This window comes from Sphaeramia orbicularis, chromosome 7 (assembly GCF_902148855.1).
Source record: "Sphaeramia orbicularis chromosome 7, fSphaOr1.1, whole genome shotgun sequence".
NCBI classification, from domain to species: domain Eukaryota; kingdom Metazoa; phylum Chordata; class Actinopteri; order Kurtiformes; family Apogonidae; genus Sphaeramia; species Sphaeramia orbicularis.
The window spans coordinates 27,290,612-27,315,819 of NC_043963.1; the positions used below are offsets into that span (position 1 = coordinate 27,290,612).

At 37.6% G+C, this 25,208-nt stretch overlaps 3 protein-coding genes across 3 annotated transcripts in view; 2 read left to right on the top strand and 1 right to left on the bottom strand.

Moving 5' to 3' along the window:
* Positions 1 to 797: 797 nt before the first annotated feature.
* On the top strand, positions 798 to 6,675 carry LOC115423177 (aquaporin AQPAe.a). Its single transcript, XM_030139916.1, has 6 exons — positions 798 to 812; positions 1,407 to 1,601; positions 3,014 to 3,175; positions 3,263 to 3,427; positions 3,563 to 3,643; positions 6,460 to 6,675. Exons 1-6 carry the CDS (start codon positions 798 to 800, stop codon positions 6,673 to 6,675), a joined length of 834 nt encoding a protein of 277 aa, XP_029995776.1.
* Positions 6,676 to 10,828: 4,153 nt separating this feature from the next.
* On the top strand, positions 10,829 to 11,968 carry mipb (major intrinsic protein of lens fiber b). Its single transcript, XM_030139249.1, has 4 exons — positions 10,829 to 11,263; positions 11,361 to 11,525; positions 11,603 to 11,683; positions 11,783 to 11,968. Exons 1-4 carry the CDS (start codon positions 10,904 to 10,906, stop codon positions 11,966 to 11,968), a joined length of 792 nt encoding a protein of 263 aa, XP_029995109.1. The 5' UTR covers positions 10,829 to 10,903.
* Positions 11,969 to 14,550: 2,582 nt separating this feature from the next.
* The window catches only part of rbm38 (RNA binding motif protein 38), a 42,012-nt gene continuing 31,354 nt past the window's right edge, over positions 14,551 to 25,208 (bottom strand). Inside the window, exon 5 of the mRNA XM_030139683.1 lies at positions 14,551 to 16,097. Coding sequence (XP_029995543.1) covers positions 15,746 to 16,097 — 352 coding nt within the window. The 3' untranslated portion in view covers positions 14,551 to 15,745. The remainder of the gene's footprint in view (positions 16,098 to 25,208) is intronic.

Below are 25,208 nucleotides of genomic sequence, written 5' to 3' on the forward strand. Positions count from 1 at the left end.
GACATATCAACGCAGTTCACCAAACAAGAGACAAATGACAAACAGGGTCATCAATGCTCATATGGAAACATAGTATATCATATATGGTCCCATTAAGACTAATGTATGTTACATATAAGGGTTTATGTTACTATTATGTATCTACATCTTGTGGATATATGAAGATTGACATTTATGAAGTACTTAAAAATATCTGTGATGACATTTTTAATAAGTTTACATTTGTATAAGGAAACTACTTATTACTTCTTTGCTGGTTGGTAAAAACAATTTTCACTGAAATCAAGTTCACTTCATGTTTTGCAGCTGTAATTACATTCTTTCAGTCTTCTTCCAGCAGAGGTTACACCATCCTCCACTGTCTTCTCTTATGTTCTTACCAGCCCTGTCCTTTGATTTTTCCAGGCAGGCAGTGAAGTGCACAATCACAATGCACAATCAGTCCTGTTTGAGGACAAGGTAAAGGCTCCTTGTAGTTTTCTAAAGATGTGTTAAATTGCTCAAGGTCAGACTCTGTTAAAAAAAAAAATAAAAAAAATAATAATAACAAAAAAATCTTTGTGAGCAGCATTAGGTGTGTGGTCTGAGGTGTAGTGTAAGGTAAGAAGAGACTGAGGAAGGTGAGAGAGAGGGAGAGAGGGAGGAGGCTGCTCCATCAAAGAACCTCTCAGACTCTACAAGTTAATGAGACCCTGAAGCTTCACACACCAGCTGACGGACGGACGGACGGACAGACGGACAAACAGACCAACAGGGAAAATAATAATATCAATAATAACACTCTTGTTTTGGATAAAATGGCGTGGCGTGAGGTAGGCATCTTATTGTTACTTCTAATAGAACTAGTTTTCTTGAGGAAATAACCTGATAACTCACTGATGCGAACTGTCAACACTGACGTCACTGCAGTGTGTGTGATTTTACATTATATGGTAATTTGATTGTTGGTATTAGACATTATATTTGTTATCATTTTGACACAATCAAAGCATTTGTGATTGATTTTCATTTTAATGATCAAAAACAGAACAGATTAAAGTATATTGAAGGTTGGATTAGCTTTCCAGTTATGTTATTATGTTGATTTGAGCAATGATTTTTATGCTTATTGAAAATGAGAATCAGTTCTTGACTAACTTACCTGGTTAAATAAAGGTTAAATTAAATAAATAAATAAATAAATAAATAAATGCTTCCTCTGTATATGTAGATGTTTCTAAAAGATTTTAAAACACAACAAAGACCATAATACAATAATCACTGGATTTTTGTGACTAAATATATCACCATCCTCTACTAATGTGTTCACAATATTTTATAGAACAGATAATCCCAGTTTATCAAACATCTCAACATGTTTCAGAAGTTAATTGTAGGCTATTTTTCTTTTTGTGCCTTTCTCTGAGGAGCTGCGCAGTCGGCAATTCTGGCGTGCCATGCTAGCAGAGGTTCTTGGCACCCTGGTGTTAGTGAGCACCTTGCTGGGTTCCTCTCTTCCAGGCCCCGGAGAGGCCCCTGGGGGCCCCTTATACCCAGCGGTGGCTGTAGGTGTGGTGATTGTTGCACTGGGACACTGTTTTGGAGAAATTAGCGGTGCACAGGTGAATGCCCCAGAGTTACAGTACATGAGTATTGTTTTATATGTGGCTTTTCTTTGTCTCATGACAGTTTAGTTCTTTCTTTGGATCATTCTCACTTTTCTATTAATATTTTTGTGTATTTTACTCAGTTTGAACCTTTTTATTTAATCCATAAAGACCCAGTGCTACTTTTGTGGCAGTTCCCAAATACATTTTTCTCTGTATTTAACCTACCTTGAGTGCTTTACCACCATTTACTGAGTTTTTCAGTGTAAATTATGTATTTTCCTATATTTAATTCACTGATCATGTAGATGTTTCATTAAAGCTCAGAGTGAATTCAAAGGTTATTCTATCATAACTGAGAAAACTGAAGAAAAAGTGAGTTTTTCAGTAAAATATATCATTAACTGAACATAAACCAAGTGTCTCCATCTACTGTCATAGATCCAACTCCATGGGTTTTAATGGTGAATTAATGTTGTAGAAGATGACAGTGTTTCCACTTTCTTTACAGAGCCTCTGAACGTCCAAATGGGTCATATCTGATGACCATGAAAAGATGACAGACTGCATTTTACACCAGTTATCTACATCAGGGGTCTTGAACTCATTTTCTTTCAGAGGCCACATTCAGCCTGATTTGATCTGCACTGAGCCGGACCAATAAAATAACAGCATGATAACCTATAAATAATGACAAATCCAAATTTTTGTCTTTGTTTTAGTGCAAAAAAACAAACAAACATTAAATTATGAAAATACTCACTTTTATAAACTATCCAAATAAAAAAGATGTGAATAACCTGAAAAAACTGAAATTTCTTACAAAAATAAGTGCAATTTTAATAATATTATGCCTCAACTACAACTACAAAAACACTAAACACGCAGTAACAGGCAGAAAATTGTTAAAATTGTGCTGAATTTTCTTTAAACATTTCAGGTTGTTCATATTTGTTCAGATTATTCACATTTGATTGTTACAGGATAGTTTGTAAATGTAAATATTTTCATAATTTAATGTTATTTTTTGCACCAAAAACAAGACAAAAATTTCAAGTTGTCATTATTTACAGACATAATGAAATACAATTTTTTTTCACATCAAACCAAGAAAATATGGAGTTATTTTTTGTAGGTTATTATGCTATTATTATTTCACTATAGATCATATTGGTCTGTATGTGGAACCTGAACTAAAATTAGTTTGACATGAATTTTTGCACTTTGCAAATTCATCCCATGGGCCAGACTGGAACCTTTGGGTGGCCGCATTTGGCCCCTGGGCCGCATGTTTGAGACCCCTGATCTACATGTATTGATAGGATTAATGGATCAGTATTAGACATTTACATCAATAGATAGTCTTGGTCATCAGTGGTTGTTTGGGTCTTTATGGGTTAATCCATAAGCCTATGTTTGTTGATCAGGTGAACCCTTCAGTGACTCTGTCTCTGCTGGCCACTCGGAGGATAGACGTTCTCAGAGCCCTTCTTTACATCATAGCACAGTGTCTGGGGTCCTCTTTAGGTGCTGGGGCCCTCTACCTGGCCCTGCCACTCAAATCCACTGCAGAGAACTTTGCTAACAGGGTAAACCCTCCAACCAAACACACAAGATACCTTTGCTGAATATTCCTACCCTCTGGCCTACTTTTGTCATCTTTTTGTCTCTTTCAGGTGCCTTTGGAGGTGAATGCAGGACAGGCTCTGGGGATAGAAGTTCTGTGCACCTTCCAGATGGTTTTCACCATATTCTCAGTGGAAGACCAGCGACGAAGGGAGAGCACCGAACCTGCAAACCTCGCCATTGGACTTGCACATACCGCTGGGGTGCTCATCGGTGTAAGAAGAGCTCTAAATCTATCCTCAATATATGTCTTCTAAAGATGACATCAAGTCAAATATGTTTTTTTTTTTGTCACATCATGCCCGGACTTAGCTGACTTTTGAAGGTAATATGTGTTCTTTTCCTCTCAGGCTCGGTTCTCTGGTGCATGTATGAATCCAGCTCGAGCTCTGGGTCCAGCCATCATCACTGGATTCTGGGAAAATCACTGGGTAAGAAAGGGGTATTGTTTTTGGTTTGATTTGTTTATTTGTTAACACTCTAACAGCAAAACTAGTGGTTGAATTCGTACCAAATTTGTTTTGTAAATTGGCCATGACCCAGAATAGATCTCATTACATTTTGGAAGAAGTAGGTCAAAGTTTCAATTTTTAAAGAATTTTTTAGATATTTTTTTCCCCCAGTTACTTATAATGGGCGAAATTTCACATGTCTGTAGCAGTAAAACTGTTGGTTGAATTCATACCAAATTTATTTTGTAGATTGCCAATCACCCAGAATAGATGTGATTACATTTTGGGAAAAGCAGGTCAATGTACAATTTTTTATGAATTTTTTAAATCTTTTTTTCCCCATTTTCTTATTATGGGTGAACTTTCCCATGTATATAGAAACATCAATTTTGTTTCAATTTACTTCAAACTTGGCACATATATAGAGGCAACCGATATGCTGACATCATCACACGCATAGACATGATGTCATCAGCTGGATCGATACCAAAATAAGCTACAATATGTGCGAGGGGCGGGGTTTGTTGTGCCTGGCACCAGTTGTTGATCAAGACTACTGTCAAATCAGCTCAGTTCTACAGTTGACATGTACAGGTGGTGTTTGTTTTCATGGTTAATATTGTGACTTGTCAAACAAACAGTTGCGTAACTAATTGTGTTAATGAAGTGCATTCCATGTACGTGCTCTAGTTTCATATCTGTAGACCTGTGTGTGCTGACGCAGTGGAACAGAGCCTTCATTAATGACAGGAGTTGCACCTGTGCTGCTCAACCAGCCTCAATGGAAAGTTCATTAAATGTCAACTCTTTAATTACGTTTTGAGGAATTTGTATTTTAACCCTCTTCTTGTCATGGAATCAATTTGACCCACTTTCCATACTATATGTTTCACTGTTTATAAAGCACTAAATATACATTATCACTTATTTCTGTCAACTTCACTCCAGGTCAATACCACATTTGTTTTTACCATTTTATTGAATTTAGGGCAAATAAACCTCATTTAAATAAAGTTATACTGCTGTTTTGTTTTTGTGATTATATTGACTATGGTTATGATCAGGGTAGATTATGTTACTGTTGTCGGATCATCACACACTTATGACATGATAAGACACGATATGATTGGCCTCATGTCATTCCAAAGTTGATAAAATGACATTAAAAAAATAAAAATAAAAGTGATAAAATATGAATTATCACCCAATTCTGCGTTACACCTTTTACTCAACTTCATTCCAATTTTCACACTTTTTTTTTTTTTTTAATTTATGACCAATCCTTGTAACATACACCATAATAATATGTAAATTACATGATATTGTTTTTGACAAAAAAAACAAAAAAACATCTGCTTTCTGAACAACAGTCCAAATACTAATTTGTACTACCTTCCTATAGTTTAAAATAATTAATTTAAGCCCATTTTTTTATTAAAGCTTCATCTTTACCAGTAAAACATAGAACATATCTCACCCTGCACATAATTATTAGTCTAATAATTCTTAATTTCTGCACATTATCTCAAAATAGTTTAAGTTGGGATGTTGATATTAGCTAAAAGATACAACATAGAAAATGGTTAAAATATATGTAGCCCCATCAATTTGACTGATAGAGACAAAAGGGTCCGATCAAGCAGTAACACGTGGACACATTTCCTGTTCAACAGTCTCTGTCATGTAAGCAGAGTAACTTATATGCATGTATTATACATATCTGAGTAGGTATTTATAAGCACTTTAACATTATGTTTAACAAAATTTGGGGAGATAAAATTTTTAGGTGAAAAATGTAATGATAACACATGGACTTAAAACAGACATCAATTTTTTAAGCTTTACGCAAACATTCAAAACATGCGGTTCTCAACAGAAACTGATATCAAGTAGAACAAAACCTTTTGTTCAACTATTCTGAAATTAAATTTTGGAGTAAAATATTGAAAAGTTTCTGTTTTATTGACATGAGAATGTGGTAACACATGGACAGGCTGCCATAGTAACGTGTGGATGATTCTTTACCATTGTATGCATCACCCAGAATGTATCAAAAGATCATTACTTTCTGAAAGTTTCTGTCAAATATCTGAATTATAAGGAACTTGAAAATTTAAAATTGGTATTTTTGTGGCAACACGTGGACAGGGCCTTTTAAGCAACTCACAAATGTTCAAACACATAAATATCAATAATATTCAGAAAATAATGAAAATCTAATACTTGAAACTCAACAATCATCTATATAATCAACAGACTGAATAAACTTTCACATTTTTCCAGATACAATTTTTAGCATCAGATTTGAGGTACGGCTATGGTGCAAAAAGTACAATCAACAAAATTGGTTGTAGCTTTTTTTCTACAGGTGGTATTTTAAAAAGGATAACAGTTCCATAAAATAGAGTTCTTTAGCTAAAAAATGAGCCCACTTCATAAATGATGTGTGCAAATGTACTTTTTCATGTTGATGTTCACTTTTGCTTGATTGGACCCAAAAGTTACTGGACACTCAGAGAGATAAAGACAAAAGCTAAACATTTTACTCCACTATATTTATTTGTAGCTCATTTTAACTGTTTTGTATGCAAACTGCACTTTGGGAAAAATAAAATAAATTTGCTCAAAAACAGCTATAATGAAGTTTTGTAGAGATTAAGTTTGGCTGATCATGGTTCATGGACACAAAACACTTGAATCAATCACAAAAAACCCTGAATCACCCATTTGCTGACTAAATTTTGTCCTGACGATACCATAGCCTCTCTTTTTGTGCCTCCTGTCACCTCCTGCAGGTGTTCTGGATAGGACCGGTGCTCGGGGCTGTCCTGGCCGGCGTCTCCCATGAGTTCTTCTTTGCACCAACTGCCTCCCGTCACAAGCTCGTAGCCTGTCTGACCTGCAAAGATATCGAGATTGTGGAGACAGCGAGCATGACCGGATCGTCTCTGTCCACCGTTACGCAGAACGCCATGAGGGCCAAGCAGGCCAACAAACAGGAAAACAACTGAGGACACATGTATAAAGACATAAAAATACACACCATTACTCAACAGGGATGTTTATGATGACGTATAGTCTACATCACACACATAAATCTGTGTAATATTAATAATAAATGAATCATGAAATGATACAATAGATACCAAAGACCAAGGGAGGCATCATTTATCAGCTTAATGAATAAGAATTTCAGGCTAAATTTGAATGCCTGTGGTAATGATTAATTATTAAACATTTACATATCTAAATTAATTACATTAGAAGTACATTTGTCTTTATATCAACTACTTCAATCAAAAATAATAGTCTTGGCAGTAAAATGTACTCATTAATAATCATAAAAACCTCCTGAAAAGTTTTTACTCAAAAAATTACACGCTTTAACATAATTAGTGAGTGTAATAAATTAAGTGGACTTAATTTCCTGCATATAATGTGTGAAAGAAATACAGTTTACTGTTCTGAGAGTGAAATGACGGTAAAAGCTGCATTTCAAAGGTTGTTACGGCTGAATGTGACCTACGAGGTCTCTGTTGCCTGTCATTAGTGTTTGTAAAGGTTTGGCCAATATTGTAAGATTCAGTATTGTTACTTCATTTGCACATCATTGGGATATTTAATGACTCATTGAAATTCTGTTGAAATTACCCTCATGTTCGCCATCTCCAGTTGCATATCGTGTCTGCGAATGCTTTGAAATGCTAACAAGGTCCTTGCCCCGCTCTAAAGGTTCAATGATGCTCTCGATCCGTCCCTCTCATGTCTGTGTCTGTTACCGTCTGTTTTTCCTCCAAGGCCTCCTATTCAGTCTCAAATGGACCTTCATACCTCTCTAATGGCTCTACAGACAAACACCTCCAGAGAAAATAAGCTTTGTATTTAGCAAAACATACAAAGACTATGTGCATGTGTGTGGGCACACATTTCACTGGGTGATACAACACTACTTACTCTTTGAAGCCCATATTCATCTATTTTTGTATAGCTTGTGTTAGCCTGTTTAAAAGTATGTTTTGCATGAATAGTGGCATTCATTTCAACAGAAATAAAGCATATCTCATTCCAACCAAAAATTTCTCCATGGCATCTCTGCTTCAATCCTAAAAAATCTGTATGTGACAGGTATAGAGCTTTACAAATTAGAGGCAATATTTTCACAGTTTATATGAATAAGTATTGACATGTACTGTCATTTTAGGCATGAAAAGTTGAGCATTAAAAACCATGTAAGCAAAAAAATGTGACAAATTAAGAGCCTGCACCAAATTTCCCAACCTTTGGAATATGATGACGAAGGAAATGGATCATCACAAACATCAAATAAAGCCAAGCTGTTAGACTTTTAAAGACAGCAATGTGAAAGAGTAGTGGTTGACAAGCAAAAATCAGGGCTATTCCAAATACAGAACAGTATTGTGTTTAAAATTAATGACTGTGTCAAACAGTTTTTTTTTCATTTTGATCAGTTGTCATTTTCCATAATGTATGGCAGTGGATTGTTGCCAGATCAGAAAAAATACCAAAGGGATGCATTTGTTTGGATGGAATTATTCATTATTCATTAGAAAAAAAGCAACTGATCTGTTTTAATTGTTCCATTCATTGGGTTCTTGTCAGATAAGCTCAAATCCAAACAATGCAACCTTTAATATAACACAGCAATTAAATATTGGCCACTGTCATCAGCAAATGCCTCTCTAATAAATAAATGCTTTAAACGACAATATACTCACTATCATCGCTGGCTGATACCTATATCTATATCTATATCTACATCTATATATATGTCTACATCTATATACATATATCTACATCTACATATCTATCTATCTATCTATCTATCTATCTATCTATCTATCTATCTATCTATCTATCTATCTATCTATCTATCTATCTATCTATCTATCTATCTATCTATCTATCTATCTATCTATCTATCTATCTATCTATCTATCTATCTATCTATCTATCTACATACACACATATACATATACATCTATATCTACATCTACATTTACATCTATAGCTACATCTAAATCTATATATATATCACATCTATATCTCTGCAGCTTTTAATAAGATATTTTGTAGTACAATTTATAGAAAGTAACCTATTGTGCTTATTTTAATGCGATAACGTCACATGTATTGTTATAAAAGTTTCATGTTCATGACATGAAAATATCTATTCTTATTACATTATGCTGTAATAACAAACTTTTCATGCTACTAATCTGTTTTTGGCCTTGTAGCAATGCTTCTATAATAAATAAATGCTCTAAATAACAATATACTGTCTTGGAATTGGTTGAAATATTGTCAGGAGATTCCAGGACAAACATCCATTTTAAGCAAACACATACCCAGAAAAAGTAAAACCAGCTGTGCCTTAATTTGTTCCATGCCTGTTTGTATGCAGATAAACTTAAATATGCACATAGGGATCTACAATAAACTATCTACGCTCACACAGACACATACACTCAGACACACACACAATGTGCACAATAGCTATAATTGCCACAGTGCTGCCAGCATTTTGCATTGTGTGTGTTCTTTCTAACATGTATAAAAGGGAGTTAAAACTACAAGCTCAGCGTTCTGCATTCATCTCACCCACTCTCACCTCTCTCACCCCCCCACAGTGATGGCTCTGGACTGGTCAGCGCGATGCCCTGTTGCTGCTCAGTAACCCCACATCCCCTGCTCTATACCGCAGCTCGCTCACACAACATTCGCTCCTACATCCCTCTGCAAACCTCTGTGTAGTAACTCCTAGAAGCTCCTGTTACAAACAAAGGCACAGTTTACTGTTTGTGAAATCAGCCTCGCTCGTGTCTTTGTGTTTAAAGGCTCTAAATTTTGAGTCCAGATGCCATTTCAAGTTCAGGTGTCAGAGCTCATGGGCAGTCCAAAGCTCAAAACCTTTTATTAATTCACTGGGTTTACCTTTAAGTCTTGAGAAACATACTTAAACTGACTATAAACACAGTAAAAATGACTGATCACCAATGAAGTCATGTCCACATATTGAAACAGATGTAACAAATGTCATCATAAAGTTTAGCTGGAGCTTTAGGTGTTGCATATAGCATCTCCAAATCATGAAAACTCCTTGTTACCTGCAATGTTTGTGGTTTTGTTTAATATATATTTTATGCAATAAACTGTTGGAGTCTATAGGTACCCCACATGCTTGTTACAGACAATGGTTTCACAGGGTCAGGCATTTCAGTGTATGGGTCAGTTCAGCGCTGTTAGCTTTGGGCACTTCCGTCCGGGGCCCCAACTGTATTATCTGCATGTGTATTTGTGTATGTGTGTGGGCATGTGTGTCTTTGTGCATGCATGTGTGCTTTCTGTCCTTGTCCATCAGCATTTGTGTCCCCTGATTATGACAGTTATGAAATGTCAACAGATGACATACGCCCCAAAGAAAACTTTCTCCTCTGTGCTCCTGCTGCTCTTTGCTGATGTTCTGCTGTGTTTCCTCCTCAGTTTAAAGATCAGATATGGTCCTTCTGTTGTAACTGTGTCGCTCTGCAAATCTATCCACCTCCAACTAAATGTTCTTAAACTTTCACTCATTCTCACTTTCTTCTCTTAGATACTTCAGCTCCCTTTTTGCCTCAGTATGTTATGAGGGGGCGACAGAGGGGTTAAGTTTGTTTGATTTAGGATGTCCAGCATTGCCGCCCCCCGCCCTTGGCCCTACAGGGGGATTATGGCGTCACCTGGGGCCCCTGGGGGGGTATTATAAAGCCCCTGTCTGGCCCTCTCCCCTCCGTCAGAGAGGCTAAAAGGTCCACCGGACACTCTGTCTATCCCCGTCTCTACTTTAGAAACACCCCTTTAGCATTGATGCCCACCTCCTCTTGACAACTTATCCCACCTGAGATCTCCACCACCACTCCCACATCACTCACACCTATGTCTTTGCGACAGGTGGACAGAGGTGGCAAGCGAGCGCAGCAGAGTTGACTTTACCAGCCCAGTTCCAGGCTTGGTAAAGATTCGTTGAGTGGATTCGTCTGTTGACGTTCTCAGATCCTGGTTTGTCTTTGAAGTGACTCTGAGTGATTTGGTCAGCTTAGACAGCTGACTACAAAAGGGAGCTCTCTTTTTTGTTATTTTTGACATTTGAAGAGGACTGAAAAGGTACATATTTACCTTTTCCCAATTCATTTAAAAAAAAGCTTCTTCTTCTTGGTGGAGAACCTCAAGTGAATAGTCACCATGTGGGAGTTCCGGTCCATGAATTTTTGGCGGGCAGTCTTTGCAGAGTTCTTCGGGACCATGTTCTTCGTCTTTTTTGGCATGGGCGCCGCTCTGCGCTGGACCACGGGGCCTCATCATGTTCTTCATGTGGCCCTGTGCTTTGGGTTGGCGGCTGCCACCCTTATCCAGTCCATCGGCCACATCAGCGGCGGCCACATTAACCCTGCTGTCACCTTTGCCTACCTTGTTGGCTCTCAGATGTCTCTTTTCCGTGCCATCTTCTACATAGCTGCCCAGTGCCTGGGTGCTGTAGCTGGAGCCGCTGTGCTGTACGGGGTCACGCCAGGCAACATGAGAGGCAACATGGCAATGAACACGGTAAGTAGCCATTTAAAGAATCATCTATAGCGATTAGGAAAGGCAAGGATGAAAACAGGGCTGATTTACCAAACCTTTCCCCTTTGTGTGTCTGCAGCTGCAACCTGGCATCAGTCTGGGAATGGCCACTACTGTGGAGGTGTTCCTTACCATGCAGCTGGTGGTGTGTATCTTTGCTGTAACTGATGAGAGGAGGAATGGACGCCTGGGATCTGCTGCCCTCTCTATTGGCTTCTCTGTCACCATTGGACATCTCATGGGGGTGAGAATCATGAAACAGAGCTACAAAGCCAAGGCACATTTTTAACACAATCTAATGACAAGCGTCTTTGTGTTTAGATGTACTACACTGGTGCCGGAATGAACCCTGCCAGGTCCTTTGCCCCCGCTGTGCTCTTCAGGAACTTCATCAACCACTGGGTAAGACCTGACAGAATCACCCCCTCCCTCTGCTCACATTCACTCTTAAATTAGCTTTATATGTCTGACACCTGCTAACCTGATGTTTGTTATTTCTAGGTGTACTGGGTTGGACCCATGATAGGAGGTGCCATGGGCGCCCTCCTGTACGATTTCATGCTGTTCCCACGCATGAGGGGTCTGTCCGAGCGCCTGGCCACACTGAAGGGCAGCCGACCCCCCGAGAGCGAGAACCAGCAGGACACCCGCGGGGAGCCCATCGAGCTCAAGACGCAAGCCCTATAAACCTGCCCTGACTAGGGCCGAGGGATGAGGGACAAGGCCCTGAGCTACGCCAACCCCACCTCCACTAGCCCCCCTCCCCATGCCTTCACACACTCGAAAACCATCGCACAAGACTAACCCAAATACTCACACCTAGACTAATAAGAATTCCCAGTGCCACTGTAAAAACCGACACACATACAGGTTCACAACCTTCAACCTCAACACACAACAAGACTCCTCTATCCTCCAGTCCTCACTCTGTATTCTGAACTGGACATTCATTGTGTTTTTGATAAATGATGACCAGAGCCTGAACCAGCAGCCACATTGTCTCCCCCTGACTGCTTCTTTCTCCTCCTACACCTCCTTCTGGTGGCAGCAAAGGAGTGTGGGAACCCTGAAATCGAGCAGAGAGGTTTGGGGAAGTGGGTGTTGGGAGGGGGGAGACCAAAGGCAGGAATAAGGGTGAGAAGGGGGTGTAGGTATGATATGAGAAGGGTAAAGGGGAAGGTGAGGGTGGAGTAGAGGGGTGGGGGTTGGGGTTTGGGTAGGAGTGAGAGGGCAACAATCTGGGTTTGTGGTCGTTTCAAGTTGGGTTAGACCAGTGAAGATGGGCATGCTTTTCATTATTCATCTGAATTTATCTCCATTTTAGTTTTTTTTTTAGGTTCATTTTGTTTTCTGCACTTCAGACACAAGACGTGGATGTATGATACCATTAGATTTACCAGGGTTTCACTATTTTCAACTCACTACATTTTATCTGTGGGTTTGTGTTCGTGTGTGTGTGGAAACTTCTGCAGAATGTGTGTGCAAGTGTGTGCATGAGAGTGAGCGTGTGTGCATGTGTGTGTGTGCCTGCCTGTACGTATGAGTGTGTTTATGTGTGTATGTGAACGTGTGCGTGATCAAGATTGCAGATTCAGTACTTTTTATTTCGTTTTATTTTCATTACCGCTCTCCTGTTTCGTACCATTACTGCGTTCAATTTTGTCATCAATTTTTAAAAGACCTGATCATTTCTCCTCCCCTCACTGTGGTATTTGCTATATGATATTCATTTTTACATAAACCATCTGCTTTTTTGTTCTGAACCAGCACAATCCAAAGGAAATGTTGTATCCCAGACTTTGATGGGTCTGTTCACTGCAGATCGGCTGTGCGAGCTTTACATTGAGTCTCCTTTTATTATTTGATCACTACTGGCAGCACAAGGCGTTTCAATGAAATTTCAATGACAATAAACATAAAAAAGTTGATACAAGGTTTGAGTCATTTGTGTTCCTTTACATACATCATTTCCAGATTTACTTGGAATTTGAACTCACATAATATTAAACTTAGGTTGAATTCTGATGAAGAGGATTTGCAGAACATTGCAAATATTCTTGATCCAAATGTGAAACTTACAGGTGTGTTGTAGAAACATGAAACCATTACTGAAAATTGACTTAAAATATCAACAGAAAACATTCTGTGTCTATATATTATTCTAGAAATTATCATTATTTCAGTATTGGGAGGTGGAGGGCACTTCATTTTAACATTTTTTGCATGGATTCTGAAGCTTTTAGATAGTTTATAGCTCATGATTTTCATATACAAACATCAGTGCATAATATGCAATGTTTTGTTGTTGACAAAACCATCCTAGCAGCTTCTCAATGCCCCACTTCACCAGTTAAAAGTGTTTTATACATGGATGCACAATTGATAATACTAAATTAGTATTATACATAATAATTCAACAATGGTGGGGCTAATTCTGCACTTTAGGTACATTTACTTTTTTTTATATGTATCTATCTTTAGGTAATATTCTAAATGCAGGACTTACTTGTTATGGTATTGCTACTTTGACATAACAAAGGATACTATTGGTTTGTAAAGAGAAAGGATGAGCTGCAATTTCCAGTATGAACCAGCAGGGGGCGAAAAAAGCCCATGTCAAGTCATTGCAGTAAAAGGAGCTTATTAATTTTAAGTATCTCCAGTGGTTTTAAGACAACATATCATTATAGACTCACATTAATGAATGTAATAGGTTATGATACTTGAGCTCCACAAAATCTAGTTATTTTTGAGGTAAAAAAGAAATCATATGTATACATTTATTTTAGCATATATGTTAAACTTGTTTATCATACAGCAGTTTACTTGCACACAATAATCTTACAGAGAACCATGTAGAAATCAGGTTTTCAGTAAGTTTTGAGGGAGGGGTTGTTTGGGAATGTCAGGGTCCGCCCCACATGCAGACTAATGCTTGTTTTTGATAAGACTTATCTTCTAATGTGTTATGTTCAGGTGCATCATGGTTGATAAACTCAGACTCCACCCGCCTGCTGACAAAACAAAAATAAAGACATTTCATAGGAGGAGGTCAAGAGGTGTAGCCAATGTGAGAAAGGCCACAAACCACAATGTACACAGCTATTTCACTGTTTAGCCTCATAAAAGTAAAACTACAATTTCAGTGTGTACTTTTTTTTTTTTTTTACCTACAACAATTTACAGATCTTCAGTGTAAAGTTTCAATAAAATAAGAAATAAGCACATGGTTCCGGCAATTTAACCACACTCAGAAAAAACATAGCATATCTTTTTAAGAAATATTCATTTTATTTTGCATATTTGTTTTAAATGTGATGTATGGCTTGTTTGTAGACGACTAAGGTGGTGCATTTGCACCAAGATACTCCAATATCATCGCTAAAGCTTCTTTCTCTATTCTGCAGCTAGGAGAAACAAAGGGGCAACTCTGACCAGGACAATGGGCTGGAATAGGAACTCGGTCCTGACACTGGTGTATACTGCATCTCTTCTTTCAGTCATTCAGTCAAATACAGAAAAAAGATGCCAAAAACTGTGACTCATTCAGCAAAAACATATTTGGACACCTTAACCCCAACACATATACTTGATATGTATTGACAGCTACCATCAGTTGAAAAAGACCAAATCCAGCTACCAAACATGACAGATAAAAAATAGCCCACTGTAAGCTGCTGCAGAATCAACATTATATATTAAGTGTTAACAAAATCCTCCTCTGAGGAATGTTCAAGCAGTAGCGATATAAAAAAACAACAACAATACACCAGTGTTGTCTACCTTATTCATGTTCATCCTTCATCATAATTGCATATTCCGTTCAGTTGTGATTATCACTGTGTAATAACTTGCCAGCGGTAAAGAAAAGGAAGAAAGGGGAGTACAATAAACATTTTGTTCATTTTAGATGAGAGGCTCATAAAACTGACAAACTGAACCAGGTACAGAGCAACGTCTCTAAGGCCAAAGACAGGAAGGTAACCTTGACAAAGGAGGTAATTGGACCTGCATTTCTGAAAGAGGAACTGGCTCCCAGCTTGGCTGATATCCAGCATTCACTTCAGTACCTCAGGAGAAACTGCAGCTGCAGCATCATGTCAAACAGACATATTTCTCATTGTCTTTACCTACTAAAGCCATGCTGCTTCCGACTTTTACACTGGGGGTCAGAAATAAAGTACTTATAAAAAGTTTATCATGCCATCTTTCCTGGTCCCTGACTTTTTCCACCGATGAAAAACATTCAGATAAGATGATGATGGCAATAGAAGTAGGACATTTTCATTAACTAATTCAACAATAATAAAAAAAAACAAAATCCAGGGATGAGAGTGATCTCTAAAAGCCCTTTTGATTATGTCACACTCTCTTCCCTGTTGTCCAGTCTCATCCTGATGATGTCATAGGTTGAAGCGCAAAAGTCACGCTGTTCTGAATCATTGATACAGCAGTGGGAGCTGCTCACTGCATACGGTCGGGCTGGTGCACAGGGTAGTGAAGGAACGCTGGCGGTGCCGTGGACACAGTGGTAAGCGCCGCCAGAGATGGGTGGATGGCAGCCGGGGGGGTCGGCGATGCGGTGAGAGCAGACGCTGTGGTGCCGGGAGTGAAGCCATAGCTGAGGTAGCCCGCAGAGGGTGACGGTGATGGGGTGTATGGGTACTGCTCCAGTCCGGTGGGGGTGTAGTGGCTGTAAACAGAGCTGTAGTCCAGGTAGGGGGAGGCGAGGGCTGCCGCCGTCGGGCTGAGCTGGGACTGGAGCATCAGACTGGGCTGGAGGAACGCCTGGGGGTAGACGTACTGGTGGGCCAGCCTGGATGAAACAAAGACAGGAGGATGAACATGTGAAGGAACTTAACTCAAACATTAGTCACCAACTGACTGAAAAAGAAAAATACAAGAAGTAAATATAAAAAATACAAGAAAACCAGATGTAATTTGAAAGAAGCATGTATTTTAGAACATTAAAACAACATAAGTGCTGATCCAGACCCCTGTCCACATCCACATTCTCCCTTTGAACATCATTCCTTCCATTAGTACCATTACTTCATGGTACCTAACAAAGCAGGTACACTCACTATTCATGCAGAGGTGGATCTTACAGACCCTGTAGACCACACTGGACCTCAGACTGTTGACTCACTGTCCTCACTGGAACTGTCACCATCTTGTAATGTGCACAGAAATTACCAAAAATAGTCACTTGCCCGATAAAGGGTTTTTGCATAAACCACAAATGTTGACCTATGGTATGCTATTGATTTTCTATTTAATTGTTACTTTTACACCTTAGCCTTCTACAGGGTTTCATGGCTTTTGTATAATCCTACTGACCATCAGACAAAATGGTGCGATCATATAACCTCCTTCTCAAGTTCAGTTTGGTTATGTTCAAACAAAAAAAAAAAAATCCTTCAAATTTATTCAACTGAAAAATCTGCTGTTTTTAACTTGATGTTTTATGTTTTGCACTTTTGCTTAATAGGATATCACATTCCTGTTTATTTGATACATTATCATGATAAACATATTCAGTTATTGTCAATGATTATCATGAGGAATGTCAAATCAATACTTCTAATACTTCTATTAAGTTTAGGCTGTTATTTTTAAGAATTAAACAATATTTCTGGAATCTAAAACATTTAAAACAATTATAATGTAAGATATTTAGTGGTAAAATTCAGTAAAATCAAAGTCTAAGCCATTTTGTCAGCAGTTTAGATGAAAATGCACACAACATTAACTGAAAAAAACCAAAATGATGTTTATTGCAATGTAAAATGATATTGTACGTAATATCGTAACATCACTTAAATTCAACTCTTGTCCCAATACTTTTGTCCACATAGTATATTTTAGATATTTCAGCTTCATTTCACACCTATTTCTAACTGTATATCAGCATCACTTTCTCTTCTAATATTTTGTTAACATCTTCCAACAGCATCCCTTTCTCTTTCTCTTCTTTTTGTGTGTAAATGGACACACACTTTCACTTCATTGAGGGGAAGTCCTGAAACGGTACAGCCAGTACAGCCGGTAGAGCATGTTGAATAAATACATCTGATGTAATGGCTCAGAGACGGAAAGTAAAACAAGTGAGCATGCACAGGTGTGACCACATTCTTATCTTTTTTTGTCAGTTCAGATGCTCAGATCTGGATTGGATAGACATCATGGTGAGATCTGATCCAGTATTGCAACCACATGCATAGCAAAGGTGGCAGAAAATCAGAGTTACATCTTTAATGTAAACAAATGGACAGGAGCTCCGTTAATGACTGCTCCCTGTTTTTACTTCCTTCTAATCCCACCTGAGTTCTCTAAACGCACCCCTCCTCCTTTAATAGCAATTATCAGCACCATCTCTGTTGCCTTAAAATAGCCTTTTACTCCCTTGTGTTCAGGACTAATTAGCACACTGCTTCAGAAATGCTCATATGAGGAGGGTTTGCTCCAAAATATCACCCATTAAAATGAAAAATTACACGGGAAAAACATCACTTTTATGCACTATATTTTATTTGGAGAAGTGACACATACACAGCTACAACAGACGCAGTGTATTAGATCGTCGCTACCCCGAGCCACAGTAATAATGAGAGAAAAAAAAACACTGTACTGTCCTCCTCGATCCAGTCATGCCCTTGCCTGAGGCCGCCCACTTAACCTGAACTGCCTCAGTTACATCTGGCAACAGCAACAGCGATCATATCAGAGGAAGTAGGTTACGCTGCGCTTAAGTAAAAACAACAGAACATGACAGTAGTTAACACTTACACTCCCGTGATGAGCGCCTACAGTCAAAGACATTAACCTGACAGTAACCTTGTCACTGAAACAGAGTGGGAACAGGTGAGCAGAGCGCAGAGAGAGAGGCCTGATACTGCTGCTGCTGCTTACCCCTAAACACAGAGACGGAGCAGGGATCAGGTGTGATTACACAACAAACACTGGGACACGGCCTGCTCACACCCACTCAGCTGTATACACAACATACAGACACACACACACACACCAAGGTTATAATAGTTTTGGATTTTTCATTATGGCTTCGTTTCATTTAGTTTTGACTAGTGCTGGGCAGTGATTAAAATTTTTGATCGCAATTAATCGCGTGGATTTCTGTGATTAATCACATGGTTATATTTGGGGGGGGGGTTGCCGGCATCAACAACGTGTATTGCCTTTAAGCGATATTTCAAACTGAAGTACTCTGGTGATAAAAATAATTCCACATGTCAGTGCTTCCAAACAACTGTGTCCTTCTCAACCCCACCATCTGAAGACATTTAAAATGAAAATGTCCACGTAAAAGTTTGCTATTTTTCTCCATGTTTATGCCCCCACCAGTTTATTTCCGCTTGTGAGTGATTGACAGGAGTCTTAAGCCTGCTAATAAGTACTAATACTAATAAGCCCAATTATATGGAATGTTCAGTTGTTAAAAGCAAGTAAAGGGTGCACTCTAGTGGTCGGAATAAGTTGCACTAACGTATGTTTTGTCCTTACGGTGTTCCCGTAGTCAGTTCGGACATAAGAAGGAACTAACAGACACGTTTCTTTCACTCTGTTTGTATGGCCCCAAAAATGTTTGCCTGTGAGTATTTTATGTTCAGTTGTTGTAAGAATGTATAGTATCAAATATCTCTGATGTGAACCTTTGTTGCTGGATAAAAAGACGTTGTAAATCTTAAATTAATCTGTAAATGCTAATCGTTAGCGTGTCTATGGATTTTCCCATTCAAGTTAGCATCGAGCTAGCGGTCTTTTCCCCCTTCATTTAAATGTATAATGCCATGTAAATGTACTAAGGTAATGAACAGAACTGAGACATATTTTGTTTGTATGTTTCAGTTTTACAGTGAGTCTCAAGTAAAAAATTTGGAGAGAAGTTTTGGGCTTTTCTTAGGAAACCTGTTGTCTATCTGGCGAGCTAATCGCTACAGGAGCCTGCATAAAGAATTAGCAACCCATCTCCGACTGCTAGCATAAACAAATTAGCTTAAACATGTTAATAACACATTGTAATAAACACATCTAAAATAACGTCATAAACATGTCTCTAACGGGATGTTTGCATGTGAACTTATTTAGCAAACAACAGAATGATTGATACATACAGGCGTTGCTTCTGCAGGGGTTAAACAAAGTTTGATTCAGCATTACTAGGAAAGTTCCCTCACTCTTCTCTCAGCTACCTGCAGTTCACACACAGCACCTGCGTGTGGAGTGCGTGTGGAGTGCCAAAATAAAAGCATGAGTTTCAAAATAAGAGTCCGTTTGTATAAATGAACTACAACTTGCTTGAAAGGCAGAACGGCATTAACGGGAGATTAAAAAAAAAATAAAAATTGTCGGCGTTACTTAATGAATGCGTTAACGTGGTAATAACGCGTTAACTTGGAAAACTTTGGGAAAAAAAAGCGTCTGCCAAATGCGTAAACATAACTTGCCCAGCCCTAGTTTTGACTTTTTTTCTCTAATTCAGTTACTTTTAATTAGTTTTTAGAGCAGGTTTGCTAGTTTTTATTAGTTTTCTCTTTTTTTTTTTTTTTTTCTAAATGCTTCGTTTTAGTTTAGTTTTAGTTTCATCATATCTTTTATCTTCTTCGCCATCGTATTCAAATAAATCCCATACAGGACACTGCTGTTTTCTCTCAACTTTAGTCTCCATGTTTCCAGGTAGAGTGGGGCCAAAAAGCTGACTAAACGACAAGTGACGAGAAGTGACGGACCATGAAGTGCCATCTGGGGGCACTGGCTGAAACTGCTCAAGCAAAATAAATCGATTTCATATCAATCCGACATTGACAAAGACGAAAACTAAGGGAACTTTAGCCATAATTTTTATACGTTTTAGTTAGTTTTGTAAGGACACAATACAGTTTCAGTTACTTATTGTTTATTTCTTTTAATTATAGTTTTTACTTATTTTGTTAGTTTTCATTAATGATAATAACCTTGACACATACGCACACACACCGGTGTCCAGAACTGATATGTCTCTCCAGCATTTGTCCTCAATTTGTCCTTAAAGGCAGGGTCGGAGATGTTTTCCTAGAGCATTTTTCACTACAGAGTGCATCAAAAAAAAAACTATACATTTTGAAAAATGACCCCCAGTTCCACATTTGATAATTTTTTGAATTTTCTTTTATGGACATTGGTAGGTAGGGGATTGGTGAATATTTGTCCAAATTTACAGACCTAGGTTTTCATGCATGAGTGAGCTGGGGCAAATTGCGCAATCCAAGTTAAAAGTGGTTTGTGCGAAGTAGCGGTGGGATTTAAATCCAATCAAAGGTCATGGGAGGGGACAGTGGGCATCCATCTTCTTTGGTGTTAACCCTAACCCAGTGGTTCCAAACCTTTTTTGGCTCATGACCCCATTTTAACACCACAAATTTCTGGTGACCCCAGACATTAAAAATGATTTTTTTGCTACGATTAACTTATTTTTGATCATGTAGTAGTTTGCTGTACTATGTTGCAAATAAACATTAATTTTAGACAACATTTAGTCTATATAATGTATATTATTATGGGCAGAGGCAGAAAAGCCAGGTGTAGATTACTGCACAAAGTGAGAGTTTTATTTTCCTTGGTCAGGATATGTACAGTCAGTCCAGCTTGGATTTACAAGGCTGACAATTAATACTGAACAAACAATAAGTCAAACTATGAATTATGAAAGAGCTGCAGCATCTGAAACTGACCCCAGTGAACATTTGAAAGATAAACAGTACCACAGTGCTTCAGTTTCAGCTTCACAGATTGTTATATCTTCTATTTCTTGTGATTGTCTCTCTCAGCTCACCATATATTTTTTATTAGTAAGTTGTTGTTTTGTTTTGTTTTTTTTTAAATTTTTTTATCAATTACTAGAAATTCCAGTCGACCCCATGTGGGGTCCCGACCCCAAGGTTGAAAAACGCTGCCCTAACCCTAACTTGGCCTGTCCTCAGTGACATTTTCAGAACTAAACAAGTTGAGTTAACTTTGAAAGGCAAAAACAGCTGCCATGGGTAAAGAAATGAAACTGACATGGTGGCCGAAGTGTTAATGCTGTAACCTGGCAACTTTGGGGAAAACAAGATGGAAATTATCAAATGTGGAACTGGGGGTAATTTTTCAAAATGTATAGGTTTTTTTTTTTATACACCCTGTATATTGCTTAAAATCCCCTTCACACCCTGATTGCAACTAATTAATTAAATGCTCCAACACAAAAATAAAAACTTTTAGTCACCTGTGGAACGGACATGACTGAAAAAAAACACCATCCCATCATTTTAACTGGCCCATCGAAATGATTGAATGGTGATATGCCTAACAAATTCAACTGCCGTTTATCCCTCCCCCCTCCCCCCTCTGCCAGTACAATCTGGTACTCTGGAGGCGTGGCTTCGAGGGGAAGTCGGAAGAAAGGGGTTTGGACTTTTCAGTTGTGTATTTTCAAATCGTAGCTTGCTCCAACCATTTTTCCAGGATCTCCTACCCCTCCTTTAAGTAACTTTAAGGTAGAAAAATCGGACTGATGGGCCACAAGCTAAAAGTCCAACGTCGTCTTTGTCATCTTTATTTTAGTTTTCATTACCAATTTCTTCAAACATCCTCTCTCATGAAACTACTGGTTGGATTCATTTTAAGTTTTTTTTTATGTAGCTTCTTTGGGACAATGTCTACAAAGTGTGTTTTGAGAAATTCAGATTTTTTTTTAATGAATTTTTGAAATATCAAACATTTGGCCTTACTTATAATAGGTCATCTTTTAAATACAATTAAATACAACTGAGCGCTGATAGGAAGTCATATATGGACTTTCATTTGACCTTGATTGACCTTGAAGGGTCAAACTTAAGGTCACCAATGTCTACATTTCAACCATTTTCTTCTCTGAAACTACTAGTCGGAATCATTTTACATTTTTTATGTAACTTCTTTGGGACGATGTCTACAAAGTGTGTCCACAGTTTTGAGAAATTTGGATTTTGGAATTTTTTGATGATTTTTTTTGAAATATTAAAAATGTGTCTTTACTTACAATAGACCATCTTTTGAATACAATTAAATATAATTGAGTACTGATAGGACATCATACATGGACTTTTATTTGACCTTTGACCTTGATTGACCTTGAAGGGTCAAACTCAAGGTCATCTATGCCTACATTTCAACCATCTTCTTCTCTGAAACCACTGGTTGGAGAAATTTAGTTTTTTTATGTAACTTCTTTGGCACAGTGTCTATAAAGTGTGTCCACAGTTCTGAGAAATTTGGATTTTGGGATTTTTTGACAAATTTTTAAAATGTGGCTTTATTTATAATAGCCCATATTTTGATGGCTTATAAGATGGAAATGGTTAAGGATATCCATATAGTTACAAATGAGCACTGATAGGAAGTAATATATGGACTTTCATTTAATTGAGTCATCCTCATGTGAAAGTACCACCCACTTCTTTTGGGAGATTGATCACCTGCATCACGACCACAGGACTCTAACATAGCAGCAGAGATAGCAGGTGAGATACAGGGCAGTTGGTCTTATTTTTATCTCTATTAGAATCTTACTCATTCCATCACTATCTTTAAAGTACAGTATAATGACAATTTTAACAGTTTCATTAGTTTTTATTGAGTCTCTCAGTTTAAGTTGAGTAATTTTATGAGTGCATTATTTTTCATTAATCCAGAAAGTTTCTATTGAAATGCAAGTGAGTCTTGGTCAGATCGAAAACAATCCCCCATAGAAAAAATAGGGAACATCAAAAGAGACGTAAGGAAAGTAAGAAAAAAACTAACAGACTGTACTGTAATATTTATGTTTGAGAAGTTGACTTTTCAGTTGAGTCAAGTGACTAGTTTTTAGGTATTATGAGGGAAATCTTCATTGTAGAATAAAATTAAAAGCATATAAATAAGTGTAAGATATTAAGCACCATTTACAGAACCATTTTGTTGTTGTATCCTCATTTACATTTGGAAGAGAAGACATTTTTTTTTACACGCAATTCTATTTCTTGGTAGTTTGTTTTACATTATGTAGTGTCATTTTTAAGATGAATAACACTTTTTCTTAAAATTGCAGTTATATAATTGTTTTTTCACTGCTTGTACATATATTTTCATTATTATAATACCTGTAATACTTTTAATGACCAGAATCAGGTGTTAATCGTCATTTATCATACTGTCAGCTCAGGAATTACGTTATTCTATTCATTTTTTTTTAGCTTCAAGTGTGCCTGAAGCAGATGTTCTACTAAATAATGTTGATTAAACCTCAACATTTTAATCCACTGTTTCTCATAAGCAGACTGTGAGCATCATATTTTTACGAATAAGCTCCATCTTGACATTTGACTGTTTCATTGGACCGTGTGTAAACCTGGCGACGAGGGCTGAAATCGATCTTTGAAGGGAGGATGCGCAAAGAGAGCAGGACAATAAAGAGGAAGAAATATGCAGATTAATGACAAACAACAGCATGTATGAATGCCAATAATCCCCACCACCACCGCGATCACCACCAAAATGTAATTATTTCTTCCTTGTGCCAGTATCACCATTTCCTGAAATTTTCATCCAAATCTGTCCATAACTTTTTGTTGTGCTCATTTATATTTGGAAGAGAAGACAATTTTTGCTTATTTTAAGATGAAAACACTGCTACTTCTTTTAAAATTGCAGTTATACAATTGTTTTTTCACTACTTGAGAATATGTTTTCATTATTATAATAACTGTAATACATTTAATGAACAGAATCAGGTATTAAAACCTCTTTAGCCCGATCAGCCCGCCCGCAGGCCGAAAAAATTATATTAATATTCATCTACAATAAAAATATAATAAATCAGGACAATGGATGTTTTTTTCAACTTTTGCTCAGAGTTTAGACCCTAATGTTAATAAAAGTACATCAAAAGTGTATTTTAGTGCAAACTTTAATGCTCAAACATGATTTTTAATCTTTGTGGGGTGAAATATACGCTGTTAAAAATCTCCGACATGAACAATTAATTTATGCATATCATCGTCAGTCCAGCCAGAAAAAAACAGGTGAGGACAAAAAATTCTAATTTCTCTTTCAGTTTGTTACAGTTTACTCAGGCATAGTAATAGATACAATATTTTAGACAATGGGAATAGATTCTGTGAGGTCTCTAAATGTCCATAGACACCAAGAACATCCATATGAACCTTATTATTGAGGAGAAATTCTTCATTTACTTTGGGTATGTCTTTTTAGGCATTTTTCCCCTGAAAATATGGTTACGGTTAAACAGGTTAATCATTATTTATCATAGTATCAACTCAGAAATTAATACCGCCAAGTTATTCTATTCATTTTTCTGAGCTTCAAGTGTGTCTGAAGCAGATGTTCTACAAAATAATGTTGATTAAACCTCAACATTTCAGTCCACCTTTTCTCATAAGCAGACTGTGAGCATCATATTTTTACGAATAAGCTCCATCTTGACATTTGACTGTTTCATTGGACCGTGTGTAAACCCGGCGACGAGGGCTGAAATCGATCTTTGAAGGGAGGATGCGCAAAGAGAGCAGGACAATAAAGAGGAAGAAATATGCAGATTAATGACAAACAACAGCACATATGAATGCCAATAATCCCCCCCCCCCCAATCACCACCAAAATTTAATCATTTCTTCCTTGTGCCAGTATCAACATTTCTTGAAATTTTCATCCAAATCTGTCAATAACTTTTTGAGTTATCTTGCACACAGACAGACAGACGCCTGCAAAACCATAACCTCTTTGGCAGAGGTAAAAAGAAGGAACATTAAAAGAGAGGTAAAAAAAAAAAAGGAAGAAAAGACTAATGTTTGAGAAGATGACTTTTCAGTTGAGTCAAGTGACTAGTTTTTAGGTATTATGAGGGAAATCTTTA

Excerpts from the sequence above, each read along its gene's own strand:
- LOC115423177 (XM_030139916.1), top strand. Across the intron at positions 1,602-3,013 it reads GAGAAATTAGCGGTGCACAG|GTGAACCCTTCAGTGACTCT; the intron begins GTGAATGCCCCA and ends TTTGTTGATCAG. Across the intron at positions 3,176-3,262 it reads CAGAGAACTTTGCTAACAGG|GTGCCTTTGGAGGTGAATGC; the intron begins GTAAACCCTCCA and ends TGTCTCTTTCAG.
- mipb (XM_030139249.1), top strand. The coding sequence starts at position 10,904 with ATGTGGGAGTTCCGGTCCATGAATTTTTGGCGGGCAGTCTTTGCAGAG. Across the intron at positions 11,526-11,602 it reads CCATTGGACATCTCATGGGG|ATGTACTACACTGGTGCCGG; the intron begins GTGAGAATCATG and ends CTTTGTGTTTAG. Across the intron at positions 11,684-11,782 it reads GGAACTTCATCAACCACTGG|GTGTACTGGGTTGGACCCAT; the intron begins GTAAGACCTGAC and ends TGTTATTTCTAG.